The sequence below is a fragment of the Eubalaena glacialis genome, chromosome 15, assembly GCF_028564815.1.
Source record: "Eubalaena glacialis isolate mEubGla1 chromosome 15, mEubGla1.1.hap2.+ XY, whole genome shotgun sequence".
Lineage (NCBI taxonomy): Eukaryota > Metazoa > Chordata > Mammalia > Artiodactyla > Balaenidae > Eubalaena > Eubalaena glacialis.
In genome coordinates, this window is record NC_083730.1 from 27,770,529 (window position 1) to 27,788,500 (window position 17,972).

Genomic DNA, 17,972 nt, shown 5'->3' on the forward strand with positions numbered 1-17,972 from the left:
TTCTGCCAAAACCCAGATCCAACAACCAGCCAAGAATGTGGAACTTTGAACCCTGCATTGGAAGGGAGCTCAGATAAAACACCACCCTCTCGGAACACCTCCAGCTCTGAGATTCAGTGCTGGCTATTTTTAATTGATATTCCTCTTGGTTTCCTGGTCCCCACATGAAATGTTAAAGTCTGTGGCTTAACAAGTGCCTTGTAAACAGGACAATGATCTCCCTTGGTTTATAATTACTTCCCCCATTTACAGACTTCTAAGTCAATGTCACTACAAAACACAGGGCCCTAACTTTAGATCTTTCCTCCAGCCAGCCTCCTTGACTGTTAACCTATACTGGGTCTTTGCATTATATTGATCATTATCTGGATTGATGGCTTTCAAAAGCATTTCATTATCTATACATGAGCTATTAGCCTCACCAATACTCATTTTCATGTTATTTTCAAGCTAGATAATAGGTCTTCCCAACAAGAAAAAAGTTTTCTGTCTTTTACTGTCTTCCAACAGCTCTTTTCATCTCTAAAGAAATGAAAGTAATGTTGATCTTCTAAAAAGTACCTGTGACACACTGGGGTTTTGCTTTCACTGCCCTAAATCACACAGTCCTCAAATGCCAACGTGACAAAAAGGACGTCCATGTCCAGATGTCATGTTTAAATTGTCTGCACTGGATCTAAGAGAGGCTACACAATCCTTCTGGTCTATTCCTTCACTGTAGGGTGGGGGACATCATCTATCTGGAAATAAAATGAGGAAGAAACACGAAACTTAAAGATACCTGTGTCTGATGCCTTTTTGACAATTTTGGGGTATTTCTGAAATTTTACAAAATAATAGCTCTCATATTCCATCAAAATAGTTTCAAGATCAACGTTGTCACAAACTTCAAAGCGTCGTAACCCCAGTTTAGTTTCTTGCTCCAAAGCACTGGCTGCATCAATATATCTGGCCATTTCACAGAAGAAAGAAAAAATTAACTCTAGGTAAAAAGAATAAAGGCAAACAGGCATCATAAGTCCAAGGAGACTCAATACAAATAGTAAGCTTATATTAAAGAGTACATCAAATGAAAACTAGAATATATGAGGTTTGCCTATAGAGTAAGAAGCCCCACATAGGTTAAGTATATCCAAATATTGTCTTTCAAAACATTTCGGAAGTACTTAAAAGTCAAATAAGTAAATCAACTAAGAAAATGTCTTGTAATTTACTTTTACTCATTTTTAGCCAAAGATGATTATTTGCCCAACATGATTACTTCTTTATTTACCAGTATTCATTTTAGGTAACATTTGACAATTGATAAAACCCCAATTCAACCCCAACAGGCAAGATTTGCCATCATTGAGGCAACTCAAAAGAATATGTCATGTGCTCTAAAGGGAATTCCAAAAATATGTTGATCAATATCACCGAGGAAATTTAGTATAAGAAGACATCATCTACTTGGATGTATTATATTTCTGATAATTTCTTCATCAGTCACAGATTATACTACCAGGTGCCTCTGCATGCATGTAGTGTCATCACCATGGGTTTCTCCCTCATTTTTAACGTGGTCAGGTGTAAGGCCATCTGACTTAAGTGGTCTTAGCAATGAAGGCAAGCTCCTTGTCTCACAATCCTCTGAAAGTGGAAAAACTCTCTGGTTTTAATCTGAGTCCCTAACTTCTTTTAAAACCAAAAATTCTCTCCTGAAAAATGTGCAATATGCACAAATTAGCATACAATTCCAGGAGCTCATCCAAGGACCTCAGATTAAGAATTTTCATTGCAGTTATTAGAGTTCTTTCTCTTTGATTTCAAATCTGGGAAGGTAGAGGAGAAAACTTTTTTTTATTATGCTTCCTTCCCTGTCCCAGATTCAGATCAGTTAGAAGATTGGACTTCCTTGAAAGAGGTTGCCGTGGCTATTTCCAATGACCTTGCTAATTTTAAAGAATTTGCAAACATCAATTGACTGTAGTCTGTCAGCTTCTATACTTATTAATGGCTCACCACGCTTCTACTCGATGTCTTAATCCCCATTTTACAGAGAGAAAAACTAAATACACTTTTTATTAATAATTTTTGTTTAGTATGATGTAATACATGTTCATTTAAGAAAACATTAGAAAATACAGATGAGTCAAAAGAACATTCCACTACTCAGAGATAATGACTGTTAACATTTTCCCTCTTTCCAAACATTTTTTAAATAACTAAAAACACACATACTTACATATATGCACTTGTTTAAAAAAAAAAAAAAAAGGAAGATGGGACCCTACACTATAGATTGCTTGTATATATAAAGATTGCTTTTATTGTCAGCAATATAAAGATTGCTGACATCACATTACATTCTGAACTCTTTCCAGGATCATAGGGTTTTTTTTTTTTGTGGGGGGGGAGTCTTTTTTTTTTTTTTAACATCTTTATTGGAGTATAACTGTTTTACAATGGTGTGTTAGTTTCTGCTTTATAACAAAGTGAATCAGTTATACATATACATATATCCCCATATCTCTTCCCTCTTGCGTCTCCCTCCCCATCAGAGGGTTTTGACTTAAACAAAAATTATAAGACTAGATGATGGGGGGCGGAATCAAGATGGCGTATTAGGAGGATCTGGAATTCGCATCTCCTCACTACTAGGGTACCTACCAGGCAACGGAGGGGGGACCATGGACACCTAAGGGGACGGGAGGAACCCCCAGCGACCGGGTAGGACGTGGGGCGTGGGGGGAGTGCAGGGGGAGGAGAAGTGGAGGCGGGACGGGAGTGGCGCCCGAGGGGCGGCTGGGGGAGGGGAAGGGATCCCATGCCCAAAGTGGGAAACTGGGGAACATTGGAAGGGCAGAGGGTCCAAAGGGAGCGTGGCCAGGTTTCCCCTGCCCACTTGGGCCCCCAGAAACCTGCTGAGATCCCCGGCTTGATCCTCTGCCCACCTAGGCCCCCTCCAGCCCCACGGGTCCTGAGGGAGTGGGAGGGAGGGAAGGGGGAGCAAAAGTAAAGGCCAGACCTCCAGGACCGGCATCCCTGAGGGGTGGCTGGGGGAGGGGAGGAGTTCCTACACCCAGCGGGACCCACCCACGGTTAGGGGTCCAGTGGCGATGGAGACCACCCTGGGGGAGATGGTGGGGGAGGGGCATGAAGGAATGGAAGGGAACGGGGCCAGCGCTTTCCCTGTCCACTTAGGCACCGGGAAGCCTGTTGGGCTCCCGGGCCTAATCCTCTGTCCTCGGAGCCTCCCTCCTGCTGCGCAGAACCCAAGCCCCGCCCCTACACCCCCACCCAGGGCCCCACCTCTACACTCGGAGACCCCCTCCAACACTCTGGTCCTAAACCCCACCCACACACCCTCACCCAGGGCCCTACCTACAAACTCCGGAACTCCACACTCCAGAGGCCCTCCGTTCCACCTGCTAGCTCTCCCCTTCCACGCAGGTCCTAAGCAGAGGCCCCGCCCCACGCTTGAACGTCGCCCCGCCTAGGCCCCACCCCCAAGGCCTTTTCTGGGCTGCATGGGTCCTGAGCCTAGGCCCTGCCCCACGCTCAAACATCACCTCCCACCTGCCTAGGTCGCGCCCCACCCTAAACGCCACCGCTGCCTAAATTCCACCTGGCCTAAACTCCACCCCCATAGCCAAGGCTTTTTTTTTTCTTTTTTCTTTTTTCTTCTTTTAGATTGGGCTTCTGTTTTACCTTGTTAATTCATTGTTGTTGATTCTTTTATATTTTTATTGTTCCTAATAAATCTTTTATTTTCCTAATTTTCTTTTATTCTTTATACTTTGTTATTGTTCTCTCCTTCTGGCTTGTTCCCCCCCCTCCCCCCCCCCCCCCGCTGCTTTTTATTTTCTTTTTTCTGTTGTGGTTTTATTTTACCTTGTTGTAGTTGTTTCAATTATAGTTTTATTTCTCCTAATATATATTTTATGTATCTAATGTTATTTTGTTTTTTATTCTTTGATATTGTACTGCTCCTTTTTTTCTTTCTTTCTTTTTCTTTTTTTTCCATGCCACGAAGCTTGCAGGATCTTGGTTCCCAGGCTGGTGGTTGGACCCGAGCTCCTGTGGTGGGAGCTCTGAGTCCAAACTGCTGGACTAACAGAAAACCTCAAACCCCAGGTAATATGAATCGGAGTGAGGCCTCCCAGAGGTCCTCATCTCAGCACCAAGACCCAGCTCTATCCAACTGAGTGCAAACTCCAGTGCTGGACATCTCAGGCCAAACAAACAGTAAGACAAGAATACAGCACTACCCAACAACAAAAACAAAAAACTGAAACGACAAAAAAATATGTTATAGACGAGGAGCGAGTTAAAAACCTACAAGACCAAAGAAATGAAGACGAAATAGACAACCTACCTGAAAAAGAATTCAGAGTAATGATAGTAAAGATGATCCAAAATCTCGGAAACAGAATGGAGAAAATACAAGAAACATTTAACAAGGATCTAGAGGAACTAAAGAGCAAACAAACAGTGAGGAACAACACAATTATTAAAATTAAAAATACTCTAGGGCTCCACTGGTGGCGCAGGGGTTAAGAATCCGCCTGCCGGAGAGGATTAACCAAGATGGCGGAGTACAAGGACGTGCTCTCACTCCCTCTTGCGACAGCACCAGAATCACAACTGGCTGCTGGACAATCATCGACAGGAAGACACTGGACTTCACCAAGGAGGATACCCCACGTCCAAGGACAGAGGAGAAGCCACAGTGAGACGGTAGGAGGGGCGCAATCAGAGTAAAATCAAATCCCATAACTGCTGGGTGGGTGACTCACAGACTGGCGAACACCTATACCACAGAAGTCCACCCACTGGAGTGAAGGTTCTGAGCCCCACGTCAGGCTTCCCAACCTGGGGGTCCGGCAATGGGAGGAGGAATTCATAGAGAATCAGACTCTGAAGCCTATTGGGAATTGATTGCAGGACTTCGACAGGACTGGGGGAAACAGAGATCCCACTCTTGGAGGGCGCACACGGAATAGTGTGCGCATCGGGACCCGGGGGGAAGGAGCAGTGACCCTGGGGGAGACTGAACGAGACCTACCTGCTAGTGTTGGAGGGTCTCCTGCAGAGGCGGGGGGTGGCTCTGTTTCACCGTGGGGACAAGGACACTGGCAGCGGACGTTCTGGGAAGTACTCCTTGGTGTGAGCCCTCCCAGAGTCTGCCATTAGCCCCACCAAAGAGCCCAGGTAGGCTCCAGTGTTGGGTTGCCTCAGGCAAAACAACCAACAGGGAGGAAATCCAGCCACACCCATCAACAGTTAAGTGGATTAAAGTTTTACTGAGCTCTGACCGCCACAGCAACAGTCAGCTCTACCCACCACCAGAGCCTCCCATCAAGCCTCTTAGATAGCCTCAACCACAGCAGAGCAGCAGAAGACAGCAGAAGCAAGAAGAACTACAATCCTGCAGCCTGTGGAACAAAAACCACATTTACAGAAAGATAGACAAGATGCAAAGGCAGAGGGCTATATACCAGATGAAGGAACAAGAAAAAACCCCAGAAAAACAACTAAATGAAGTAGAGATAGGCAACCTTCCAGAAAAAGAATTCAGAATAATGATAGTGAAGATGATCCAGGACCTCGGAATAAGAATGGAGGCAAAGATTGAGAAGATGCAAGAAATGATTAACACAGACCTAGAAGAACTAAAGAACAAACAAACAGAGATGACCAATACAATAACTGAAATGAAAACTACACTAGAAGGAATCAATAGCAGAATAACTGAGGCAGAAGAACGGATAAGTGACTTGGAAGACAGAATGGTGGAATTCACTGCTGGGGAACAGACTAAAGAAAAAAGAATGAAAAGAAACGAAGACAGCCTAAGAGACCTCTGGGACAACATTAAATGCAACAACATTCGCATTATAGGGGTCCCAGAAGGAGAAGAGAGAGAGAAAGGACCAGAGAAAATATTTGAAGAGATTATAGTCGAAAACTTCCCTAACATGGGAAAGGAAATAGCCACCCAAGTCCAGGAAGCTCAGAGAGTCCCATACAGGATAAACCCAAGGAGAAACACGCCAAGACACATAGTAATCAAAGTGGCAAAAATTAAAGACAAAGAAAAATTATTGAAAGCAGCAAGGGAAAAACGACAAATAACATACAAGGGAACTCCCATAAGGTTAACAGCTGATTTCTCAGCAGAAACTCTACAAGCCAGAAGGGAGTGGCATGATATACTTAAATTGATGAAAGGGAAGAACCTACAACCAAGATTACTCTACCCGGCAAGGATCTCATTTAGATTTGATGGAGAAATCAAAAGCTTTACAGACAACCAAAAGCTAAGAGAATTCAGCACCACCAAACCAGCTCTACAACAAATGCTAAAGGAACTTCTCTGAGTGGGAAACACAAGAGAAGAAAAGGACCTACAAAAACAAACCCAAAACAATTAAGAAAATGGTCACAGGAACATACATATCGATAATTACCTTAAACGTGAATGGATTAAATGCTCCAACCAAAAGACACAGGCTTGCTGAATGGATACAAAAACAAGACCCATCTATATGCTGTCTACAAGAGACCCACTTTAGACCTAGGGACACATACAGGCTGAAAGTGAGGGGATGGAAAAAGATATTCCATGCAAATGGAAATCAAAAGAAAGCTGGAGTAGCTATACTCATATCAGATAAAATAGACTTTAAAATAAAGAATGTTACAAGAGACAAGGAAGGACACTACATAATGATCAAGGGATCAATCCAAGAAGAAGATATAACAATTATAAATATATATGCACCCAACATAGGAGCACCTCAATACATAAGGCAACTGCTAACAGCTATAAAAGAGGAAATTGACAGTAACACAATAATAGTGGGGGACTTTAACACCTCACTTACACCAATGGACAGATCATCCAAAATGAAAATAAATAAGGAAACAGAAGCTTTAAATGACACAATAGACCAGATAGATTTAATTGATATTTATAGGACATTCCATCCAAAAACAGCAGATTACACGTTCTTCTCAAGTGCACACGGAACATTCTCCAGGATAGATCACATCTTGGGTCAAAAATCAAGCCTCAGTAAATTTAAGAAAATTGAAATCATATCAAGCATCTTTTCTGACCACAACGCTATGAGATTAGAAATGAATTACAGGGAAAAAAACGTAAAAAACACATACACATGGAGGCTAAACAATACGTTACTAAATAACCAAGAGATCACTGAAGAAATCAAAGAGGAAATCAAAAAGTACCTAGAGACAAATGACAATGAAAACACGAAGACCCAAAACCTATGGGATGCAGCAAAAGCAGTTCTAAGAGGGAAGTTTATAGCTATACAAGCCTACCTAAAGAAACAAGAAAAATCTCAAGTAAACAATCTAACCTTACACCTGAAGAAACGAGAGAAAGAAGAACAAACAAAACCCAAAGTTAGCAGAAGGAAAGAAATCATAAAGATCAGAGCGGAAATAAATGAAATAGAAACAAAGAAAACAACAGCAAAGATCAGTCAAACTAAAAGCTGGTTCTTTGAGAAGATAAACAAAATTGATAAGCCATTAGCCAGACCCATCAAGAAAAAGAGGGAGAGGACTCAAATCAATAAAATCAGAAATAAAAAAGGAGAAGTTACAACAAACACCGCAGAAATACAAAGCATCCTAAGAGACTACTACAAGCAACTTTATGCCAATAAAATGGACAACCTGGAAGAAATGGACAAATTCTTAGAAAGGTATAACCTTCCAAGACTGAACCAGGAAGAAACAGAAAATACGAACAGACCAATCACAAGTAATGAAATTGAAGCTGTGATTAAAAATCTTCCGGCAAACAAAAGTCCAGGACCAGATGGCTTCACAGGTGAATTCTATCAAATATTTAGAGAAGAGCTAACACCTATCCTTCTCAAACTTCCAAAAAATTGCAGAGGAAGGAACACTCCCAAACTCATTCTATGAGGCCACCATCACCCTGATACCAAAACCAGACAAAGACACTACAAAAAAAGAAAATTACAGACCAATATCACTGATGAATATAGATGCAAAAATCCTCAACAAAATACTGGCAAACAGAATCCAACAACACATTAAAAGGATCATACACCACGATCAAGTGGGATTTATCCCAGGGATGCAAGGATTCTTCAATATACGCAAATCAATCAATGTGATACACCATATTAACAAATTGAAGAATAAAAACCATATGATCATCTCAATAGATGCAGAAAAAGCTTTTGACAAAATTCAACACCCATTTATGATAAAAACTCTCCAGAAAGTGGGCATAGAGGGAACCTACCTCAACATAATAAAGGCCATATATGACAAACCCACAGCAAACATCATTCTCAACGGTGAAAAACTGAAAGCATTTCCTCTAAGATCAGGAACGAGACAAGGATGTCCACTCTCACCACTATTATTCAACATAGTTCTGGATGTCCTAGCCACAGCAATCAGAGAAGAAAAAGAAATAAAAGGAATACAAATTGGAAAAGAAGAAGTAAAACTGTCACTGTTTGCAGATGACATGATACTATACATAGAGAATCCTAAAACTGCCACCAGAAAACTGCTAGAGCTAATTAATGAATATGGTAAAGTTGCAGGATACAAAATTAATGCACAGAAATCTCTTGCATTCCTATACACTAATGATGAAAAATCTGAAAGAGAAATTATGGAAACACTCCCATTTACCATTGCAACAAAAAGAATAAAATACCTAGGAATAAACCTACCTAGGGAGACAAAAGACCTGTATGCAGAAAACTATAAGACACTATTGAAAGAAATTAAAGATGATACCAACAGATGGAGACATATACCATGTTCTTGGATTGGAAGAATCAACATTGTGAAAATGACTATACTACCCAAAGCAATCTACAGATTCAATGCAATTCCTATCAAATTACCAATGGCATTTTTTACGGAGCTAGAACAAATCATCTTAAAATTTGTATGGAGACACAAAAGACCCCGAATAGCCAAAGCAGTCTTGAGGGAAAAAAACGGAGCTGGAGGAATCAGACTCCCTGACTTCAGACTATACTACAAAGCTACAGTAATCAAGACAATATGGTACTGGCACAAAAACAGAAACATAGATCAATGGAACAAGATAGAAAGCCCAGAGATAAACCCACGCACCTATGGTCAACTAATCTATGACAAAGGAGGCAAAGATATACAATGGAGAAAAGACAGTCTCTTCAATAAGTGGTGCTGGGAAAACTGGACAGCTACATGTAAAAGAATGAAATTAGAATACTCCCTAACACCATACACAAAAATAAACTCAAAATGGATTAGAGACCTAAATGTAAGACTGGACACTATAAAACTCTTAGAGGAAAACATAGGAAGAACACTCTTTGACATAAATCACAGCAAGATCTTTTTTGATCCACCTCCTAGAGTAATGGAAATAAAAACAAAAATAAACAAATGGGACCTAATGAAACTTCAAAGCTTTTGCACAGCAAAGGAAACCACAAACAAGACGAAAAGACAACCCTCAGAATGGGAGAAAATATTTGCAAACGAATCAATGGACAAAGGATTAATCTCCAAAATATATAAACAGCTCCTTCAGCTCAATATTAAAGAAACAAACACCCCAATCCAAAAATGGGCAGAAGACCTAAATAGACATTTCTCCAAAGAAGACATACAGACGGCCACGAAGCACATGAAAAGATGCTCAACATCACTAATTATTAGAGAAATGCAAATCAAAACTACAATGAGGTATCACCTCACACCAGTTAGAATGGGCATCATCAGAAAATCTACAAACAACAAACTGGAGATGTTGTGGAGAAAAGGGAACCCTCTTGCACTGTTGGTGGGAATGTAAATTGATACAGCCACTATGGAGAACAATATGGAGGTTCCTTAAAAAACTAAAAATAGAATTACCATATGACCCAGCAATCCCACTACTGGGCATATACCCACAGAAAACCGTAATTCAAAAAGACACATGCACCCGAATGTTCATTGCAGCACTATTTACAATAGCTAGGTCATGGAAGCAACCTAAATGCCCATCAACAGACGAATGGATAAAGAAGTTGTGGTACATATATACAATGGAATATTACTCAGCCATAAAAAGGAACGAAATTGAGTCATTTGTTGAGACATGGATGGATCTAGAGACTGTCATACAGAGTGAAGTAAGTCAGAAAGAGAAAAACAAATATCGTATATTAACGCATGTATGTGGAACCTAGAAAAATGGTACAGATGAGCCGGTTTGCAGGGCAGAAGTTGAGACACAGATGTAGAGAACAGATATATGGACACCAAGGGGGGAAAACTGTGGTGGGTTGGGGATGGTGGTGTGCTGAATTGGGCGATTGGGATTGACATGTATACACTGATGTGTATAAAATTGATGACTAATAAGAACCTGCAGTATAAAAAAACAAACAAACAAAACAACTAATACTAAACTTTCATTGGGTTATTTGTATGGAAATATGTTAATATAAATGTTTCAGACATTACATGAAATTTCTTAAAATCTTATATGTTCTGGTATAATGTTATAAGTCATAATCCTAGTTATTACTTTAAAATGTATATCTCAGAAATAACTAATATTCTTGTCAACTGCATTATTATGAACTTTCATCAGATCTTTAACCGTGGTCATTTTTAAGTCTTTTGTCATTTACAGACAGTTCTGGGTGTACTCTGATGCTTTTGCAAATATGTTCCTATGAAAGGGTTTCATCTTCAAGAAATTCATGGAAAAGACTCTGACAAGTACAGGTTTCTGGTAACTGACTGTACTGCTGAACTGAATGAATAAGCATTTTCAGAACTCTAATGAAAAACTGATGAACTCATAAAAGTGCTAACAAAAGATCAAGATAAAAAAAAATTAATTACATGGTACTGAGTGAACTGATGAGGATGAGTATAATTTTTGTAACTTTCTGTTTGAATTAAAAAAAAAAAATCCCACAAGGACTCAGAGGCAAAGAATATACAAATCAATTTTCACTGCAAAGTAAAGGAGCTGCTACAGTGGAGGATTACTGGACTGAATGTCAATATTATGACATAGTATGAGTGTGTTTCATGTTTGGTAATTGCAATCATTGTTGCTTTTGTTGTGCTCATCCATGTACAATGCTTGATGTCAGTCTATTTATCTCTTGTAAAAATAAAATACAGTGTGTGTGTGTGTGTGTGTGACAAAAATAAAAAAATAAAAAAATAAAAGAATCCACCTGCCAATGCAGGGGACACGGGTTCGGGCCCTGGTCCGGGAAGATCCCACGTGCTGCAGAGCAACTAAGCCCGTGCACCACAACTACTGAGCCTGAGTTCTAGAGCCCGTGAGCCACAACTACTGAGCCTGTGTGCCACAACTACTGAGCCTGCACTGTAGAGCCCGTGCTCCGCAACAAGAGGAGTCACCGCAATAAGAAGCCCGCACACTGCAACGAAGAGTAGCCCCGGCTCTCCGCAACTAGAGAAAGCTCGCACACAGCAACGAAGACCCAATGCACCCAAAAATAAATAAATTAGATAAATAAATTAAAAATAAATACTCTGGAAGGAATCAACAGCAGAATAACTGGGGCAGAAGAATGGATAAGTGAGCTGGAAGATAAAATGGTGGAAATAACTGCCAGGGAGCAGGATAAAGAAAAAAGAATGAAAAGAATTGGGGACAGTCTCAGAGACCTCTGAGATAACATTAAAAGCACCAACATTCGAATCATAGGGGTCCCAGAAGAAGAGAAAAAGAAAGGGTCTGAGAAAATATTTGAAGAGATTATAGTCAAAAACTTCCCTAACATGGGAAAGTAAATAGTCAATCAAGTCTAGGAAGCACAGAGAGTCCCATATGGGATAAACCCAAAGAGAAGCACGCTGAGACACATATTAACCAAACTATCAAAAATTAAATACAAAAAAAAACACTCAAAGCAGCAAGGGAAAAGCAACAAAAAACATACAAGGGAATCCCCAGAAGGTGAACAGCTGATCTTTCAGCAGAAACTCTGCAAGCCACAAGGGAGTGCCAGGACATATTTAAAGTGTTGAAAGGGAAAAACCTACAACCAAGATTACTCTACCCAGCAAGGATCTCATTCAGATTTGACAGAGAAATTAAAACCTTTACATACAAGCAAAAGTTAAGAGAATTCAGCACAACCAAACCAGCTTTACAACAAATGCTAAAGGAACTTCTCTAGGCAGGAAACACAAGAGAAGGAAAAGACCTACAAAAACAAAGCCAAAACAATTAATAAAATGGTAATAGGAACATGTATATTGATAATTACCTTAAATGTAAATGGATTAAATGCTTCAACCAAAAGACATAGACTGGCTAAATGGATACAAAAACAAGACCCGTATATATGCTTTCTACAAGAGACCCACTTCAGACCTAGGGACACATACAGACTGAAAGTGAGGGGGTGGAAAAAGATATTCCATGCAAATGGAAATCAAAAGAAAGCTGGAGTAGCAATTCTCAAATCAGACAAAATAGACTTTAAAATAAAGACTATTACAAGAGACAAAGAAGGACACTACATAATGATCAAGGGATCAATCCAAGAAGAAGATATAACAATTGTAAATATTTATGCACCCAACATAGGAGCACATCAATACATAAGGCAAATGCTAACAGCCATAAAAGAGGAAATTGACAGTAACAGAATAATAGTAGGGGACTTTAACACCCCATTTTCACCAATGGACAGATCATCCAAAATGAAAATAAATAAGGAAACACAAGCTTTAAATGACACATTAAACAAAATGGACTTAATTGATATTTATAGGACATTCCATCCAAAAACAACAGAATACACTTTCTTCTCAAGTGCTCATGGAACATTCTCCAGGATAGACCATATCTTGGGTCACAAATCAAGGCTTGGTAAATTTAAGGAAACTGAAATCGTATTAAGTATCTTTTCTGACCACAATTCTATGAGACTAGATATCAATTACAGGAAAAAAACTGTAAAAAATACCAACACATGGAGGCTAAACAACATGCTACTAAATAACCAAGAGATCATTGAAGAAAACAAAGAGGAAATCAAAAAATACCTAGAAATAAATGGCAATGAAAACACAACAACCCAAAATCTATGGGATGCAGCAAAAGCAGTTCTAAGAAGGAAGTTTATAGCAATACAATCCTATCTCAAGAAACAAGAAAAACCTCAAATAAACAACCTAACCTTACACCTAAACCAATTAGAGAAAGAAAAACAAAAAAACCCCAAAGTTAGCAGAAGGAAAGAAATCATAAAGATCAGATCAGAAATAAATGAAAAAGAAATGAATGAAACAATAGCAAAGATCAATAAAACTAAAAGCTGGTTCTTTGAGAAGATAAACAAAATTGATACACCATTAGCCAGACTCATCAAGAAAAAAGGGAGAAGACTCAAATCAATAGAATTAGAAATGAAAAAGGAGAAGTAACAACTGACACTGCAGAAATACAAAGGATTATGAGAGACTACTACAAGCAACTATATGCCAATAAAATGGACAACCTGGAAGAAATGGACAAATTCTTAGAAAAGCACAACCTTCCAAGACTGAACCAGGAAGAAATAGAAAATATGAACAGACCAATCACAAGCACTGAAATTGAAACTGTGATTAAAAATCTTCCAACAAACAAAAGCCCAGGACCAGATGGCTTCACAGGTGAATTCTATCAAACACTTAGAGAAGAGCTAACACCTATCCTTCTCAAACTCTTCAAAAATATAGCAGAGGGAGAAACACTCCCAAACTCATTCTACGAGGCCACCATCACCCTGATACCAAAACCAGACAAAGATGTCACAAAGAAAGAAAACTACAGACCAATATCTCTGATGAACATAGATGCAAAAATCCTCAACAAAATACTAGCAAACAGAATCCAACAGCACATTAAAAGGATCATACACAATGATCAAGTGGGGTTTATCCCAGGAATGCAAGGATGCTTCAATATACGCAAATCAATCAAGGTGATACACCATATTAACAAACTAAAGGATAAAAACCATATGATAATCTCAATAGATGCAGAAAAAGCTTTTGACAAAAATCAACACCCATTTATGATAAAAACCCTCCAGAAAGTAGGCATAGAGGGAACTTACCTCAACATAATAAAGGCCATATATGACAAACCCACAGCCAACATCATTCTCAATGGTGAAAAACTGAAACCATTTCCTCTAAGATCAGGAACAAGACAAGGTTACCCACTCTCACCACTATTATTCAACATAGTTGTGGAAGTTTTAACCACAGCAATCAGAGAAGAAAAAGAAATAAAAGGAATCCAAAATGGAAAAGAAGAAGTAAAACTGTCACTGTTTGCAGATGACATGGTACTATACATAGAGAATCCTAAAGATGCTATCAGAAAACTACTAGAGCTAATCAATGAATTTGGTAAAGTAGCAGGATACAAAATTAATGCACAGAAATCTCTTGCATTCCTATACATTAATGATGAAAAATATGAAAGAGAAATTAAGGAAACACTCCCATTTACCATTGCAACAAAAACAATTAAATACCTAGGAATAAACCTACCTAAGGAGACAAAAGACCTCTATGCAGAAAACTATAAGACACTGATGAAAGAAGTTAAAAATGATACAAATAGATGGAGAGATATACCATGTTCTTGGATTGGAAAAATCAACATTGTGAAAATGACTATACTACCCAAAGCAATCTACAGATTCAATGCAGTCCCTATCAAACTACCAATGGCATTTTTCACAGAAGTAGAACAAAAAATTTCACAATTTGTATGGAAATGCAAAAGACCCCGAATAGCCAAAGCAATCTTGAGAAAGAAAAATGGAACTGGAGGATTCAGGCTCCCTGACTTCAAACTATACTACAAAGCTACACTAATCAAGACAGTATGGTACTGGCACAAAAACAGAAATATAGATCAGTGGAACAGGATAGAAAGCCCAGAGATAAACCCACGCACATATGGTCACCTTACCTTTGATAAAGGAGGCAAGAATATACAATGGAGAAAAGACAGCCTCTTCAATAAGTGGTGCTGGGAAAATTGGACAGCTACATGGAAAAGAATGAAATTAGAGCACTCCCTAACACCATATACAAAAAAAAACTCAAAATGGATTAAAGACCTAAATATAAGGACAGACATTATAAAACTCTTAGAGGAAAACATAGGAGGAACACTCTATGACATAAATCATAGCAAGATTCTTTTTGACCCACCTCCTAGAGAAATGGAAATAAAAAAAATAAACAAATGGGACCTAATTAAACTTAAAATCTTTTGCACAGCAAAGGAAACTATAAATAAGACGAAAGGACAACCCTCAGAATGGGAGAAAATATTTGCAAATGAAGCAACTCAGAAAGGATTAATCTCCAAAATATACAAGCAGCTCATGCAGCTCAATATCAAAAAAACAAACAACCCAATCCAAAAATGGGCAGAAGACCTAAAGAGACATTTCTCCAAAGAAGATATACAGATTGCCAACAAACACATGAAAGGATGCTCAACATCACTAATCATTAGAGAAATGCAAATCAAAACTACAATGAGGTATCACCTCACACCGGTCAGAATGGCCATCATCAAAAAATCTACAAACAATAAATTCTGGAGAGGGTGTGGAGAAAAGGGAACCCTCTTGCACTGTTGGTGGGAATGTAAATTGATACAGCCACTATGGAGAACACTATGGAGGTTCCTTAGAAAACTAAAAATAGAACAACCATATGACCCAGCAATCCCACTACTGGGCATATACCCTGAGAAAACCATAGTTCAAAAAGAGTCATGTACCACAACGTTCATTGCAACACTATTTACAATAGCCAGAACATGGAAGCAAGCTAAGTGTCCATTGACAGATGAATGGATAAAGAAGATGTGACACATATATACAGTGGAATATTACTCAGCCATAAAAAGGAACGAAATTGAGTTCTTTGTAGTGAGGTAGATGGACCTAGAGTCTGTCATACAGAGTGAAGTAAGTCAGAAAGAGAAAAACAAATACTGTATGGTAACACAGATATATGGAAACTAAAAAAAAAAAAAAAAAAAGAAGGTTCTGATGAACCTAGTGGCAGGACAGGAATAAAGACACAGACATAGAGAATGGACTTGAGGACACGGGGAGGGGGAAGGGTAAGCTGGGACGAAGTGAAAGAGTAACACTGACATATATACATTACTACATGTAAAATAGATAGCTAGTGGGAAACAGCTGCATAGCACAGGGAGATCAGTTCGGTGCTTTGCGACCACCTAGAGGGGTGGGATAAGGAGGGTGGGAGGAAGACATGAGAGGGAGGGGATATGGGGATATATACCTATGCATTTGGCTGATTCACTTTGTTATACAGCAGAAACTAACACCACATTGTAAAGCAATTATACTCCAGTAAAGATGTTTAAAAAAGAAAAGAATAGATGATGGCAGGCCCCATATTTCCTAAACTAACTGATCAGGGGAACAGAACTGCTTCTGTGTTCCTATTCCACTGTTTGGGCTTGAATGAGGTCTGAACTTAATAGGGTTGGCAGGAGGAACCACTGGAAATTCTTAACCAACAGAGTGACAGGACAAGACTTCAAAAAGAGGCATGAGCAGTAATGAGAAAGAGTAGGAGAGACGGGGAGGCTGTTAACAGGGACTTAGGCCAGAGGAGATGCATGTGCAGACCGAGAAGAACCTGTAGCCATGACCCTCCACTGTCTGATCTCACTAACTCTCCCTCAGGCATTTGAACTCTGCTCTTTCTGTTTACCTAGTGGTTCCACTTACGCCCTGCCCCTTCTTTCTCTGTGCCCCTGCCTAGAATGTCCTTGTCCATCCCATCTGTCTATCCATATTCTACACATTTTTCAAGACCAGCTGACATCGCCTTCCCTACAAAGCTTTCTCTGATTGTTTATTCCAATCCACAATAATCTGTCCTCTTTGTGAATTCTCTGTTTTTCGTTAAAGGCAGGTCTACTTTTCTGATACGGATATGTCCTTAAAATACCTATAGTTTACTTTTCATCTTGATCATCCACTCGTGAGTCCCTTTCCCAGCAGGTCTCAGGAAAATGATCAACTCTAGTATAATTTTCATCGATTCTAGATTCAAGAGGCCATCTTGTGGCAAAAAGGGGAAATGCATGCTTTGTAAATAGGAAACTCTTGAGGCCATAATAGCACCTGCAGGAGAAGGGAAATCTATCTGACTTTTGTCTTTTTGTTTTTACAGTTCTCCTTTCTGATACAGTTTCTGAAATACAGAATACATTACAATAAAAATCAAGAATTATCTGTGTAAACGACTGAGTCGCTTTCTAATTATTCTACCCATCTACCTGCTAGTAAGTTCTTTAATGGCTGTTCAAATAACATTTACCGAGCATCCATTAATACAATGCTCACAGTGTTGGGGTCTTGTAAGGTGAGTTCAGGTTTTAAAAGGATCAATTAATCTATGAAGGCAGCATTTCTCAGAGTGTTCCATGGAAAACTAGTCCTTAAAGTTGGCCTGAGGAAAAAAAGGGTTCCTTGGCCAAACTGGTTTGCAAAGCCCTGAATACTGTGACTTTAGCACAGATATTCCCATTGCACATTAATAAGTCAGAGGATCTGAGAAGTCCTGAAATAAGAGAACCTGTTTAACCCGGTTTAACCCAATGTTTGCCAAGCCTACTTGACCATAAAGCTCTTTTAAAGTTACAGCAATTGGGCTTCCCTGGTGGTGCAGTGGTTAAGAAACCGCCTGCCAATGCAGGGACACGGGTTTGAGCCCTGGTCCGGGAAGATCCCACATGCCGTGGAGCAACTAAGCCTGTGCACCACAACTACTGAACCTGCGCTCTAGAGCCCGTGAGACACAACTAATGAGCCCGTGAGACACAACTAATGAGCCCATGTGCCACAACTACTGAGCCCGCACAC

General features: G+C 39.5%; 1 protein-coding gene across 2 annotated transcripts in view; it reads right to left on the reverse strand.

Moving 5' to 3' along the window:
- KATNAL2 (katanin catalytic subunit A1 like 2) overlaps positions 1-17,972 on the reverse strand; it is a 103,845-nt gene that overhangs the window by 37,079 nt on the left and 48,794 nt on the right. Inside the window, exon 3 of one of the 2 annotated variants that reach the window (XM_061169520.1) lies at positions 782-948. The exons of the other annotated variant lie outside the window; for it this stretch is intronic. Coding sequence (XP_061025503.1) covers positions 782-948 — 167 coding nt within the window. The remainder of the gene's footprint in view (positions 1-781; positions 949-17,972) is intronic. 2 annotated transcript variants of the gene reach the window in all.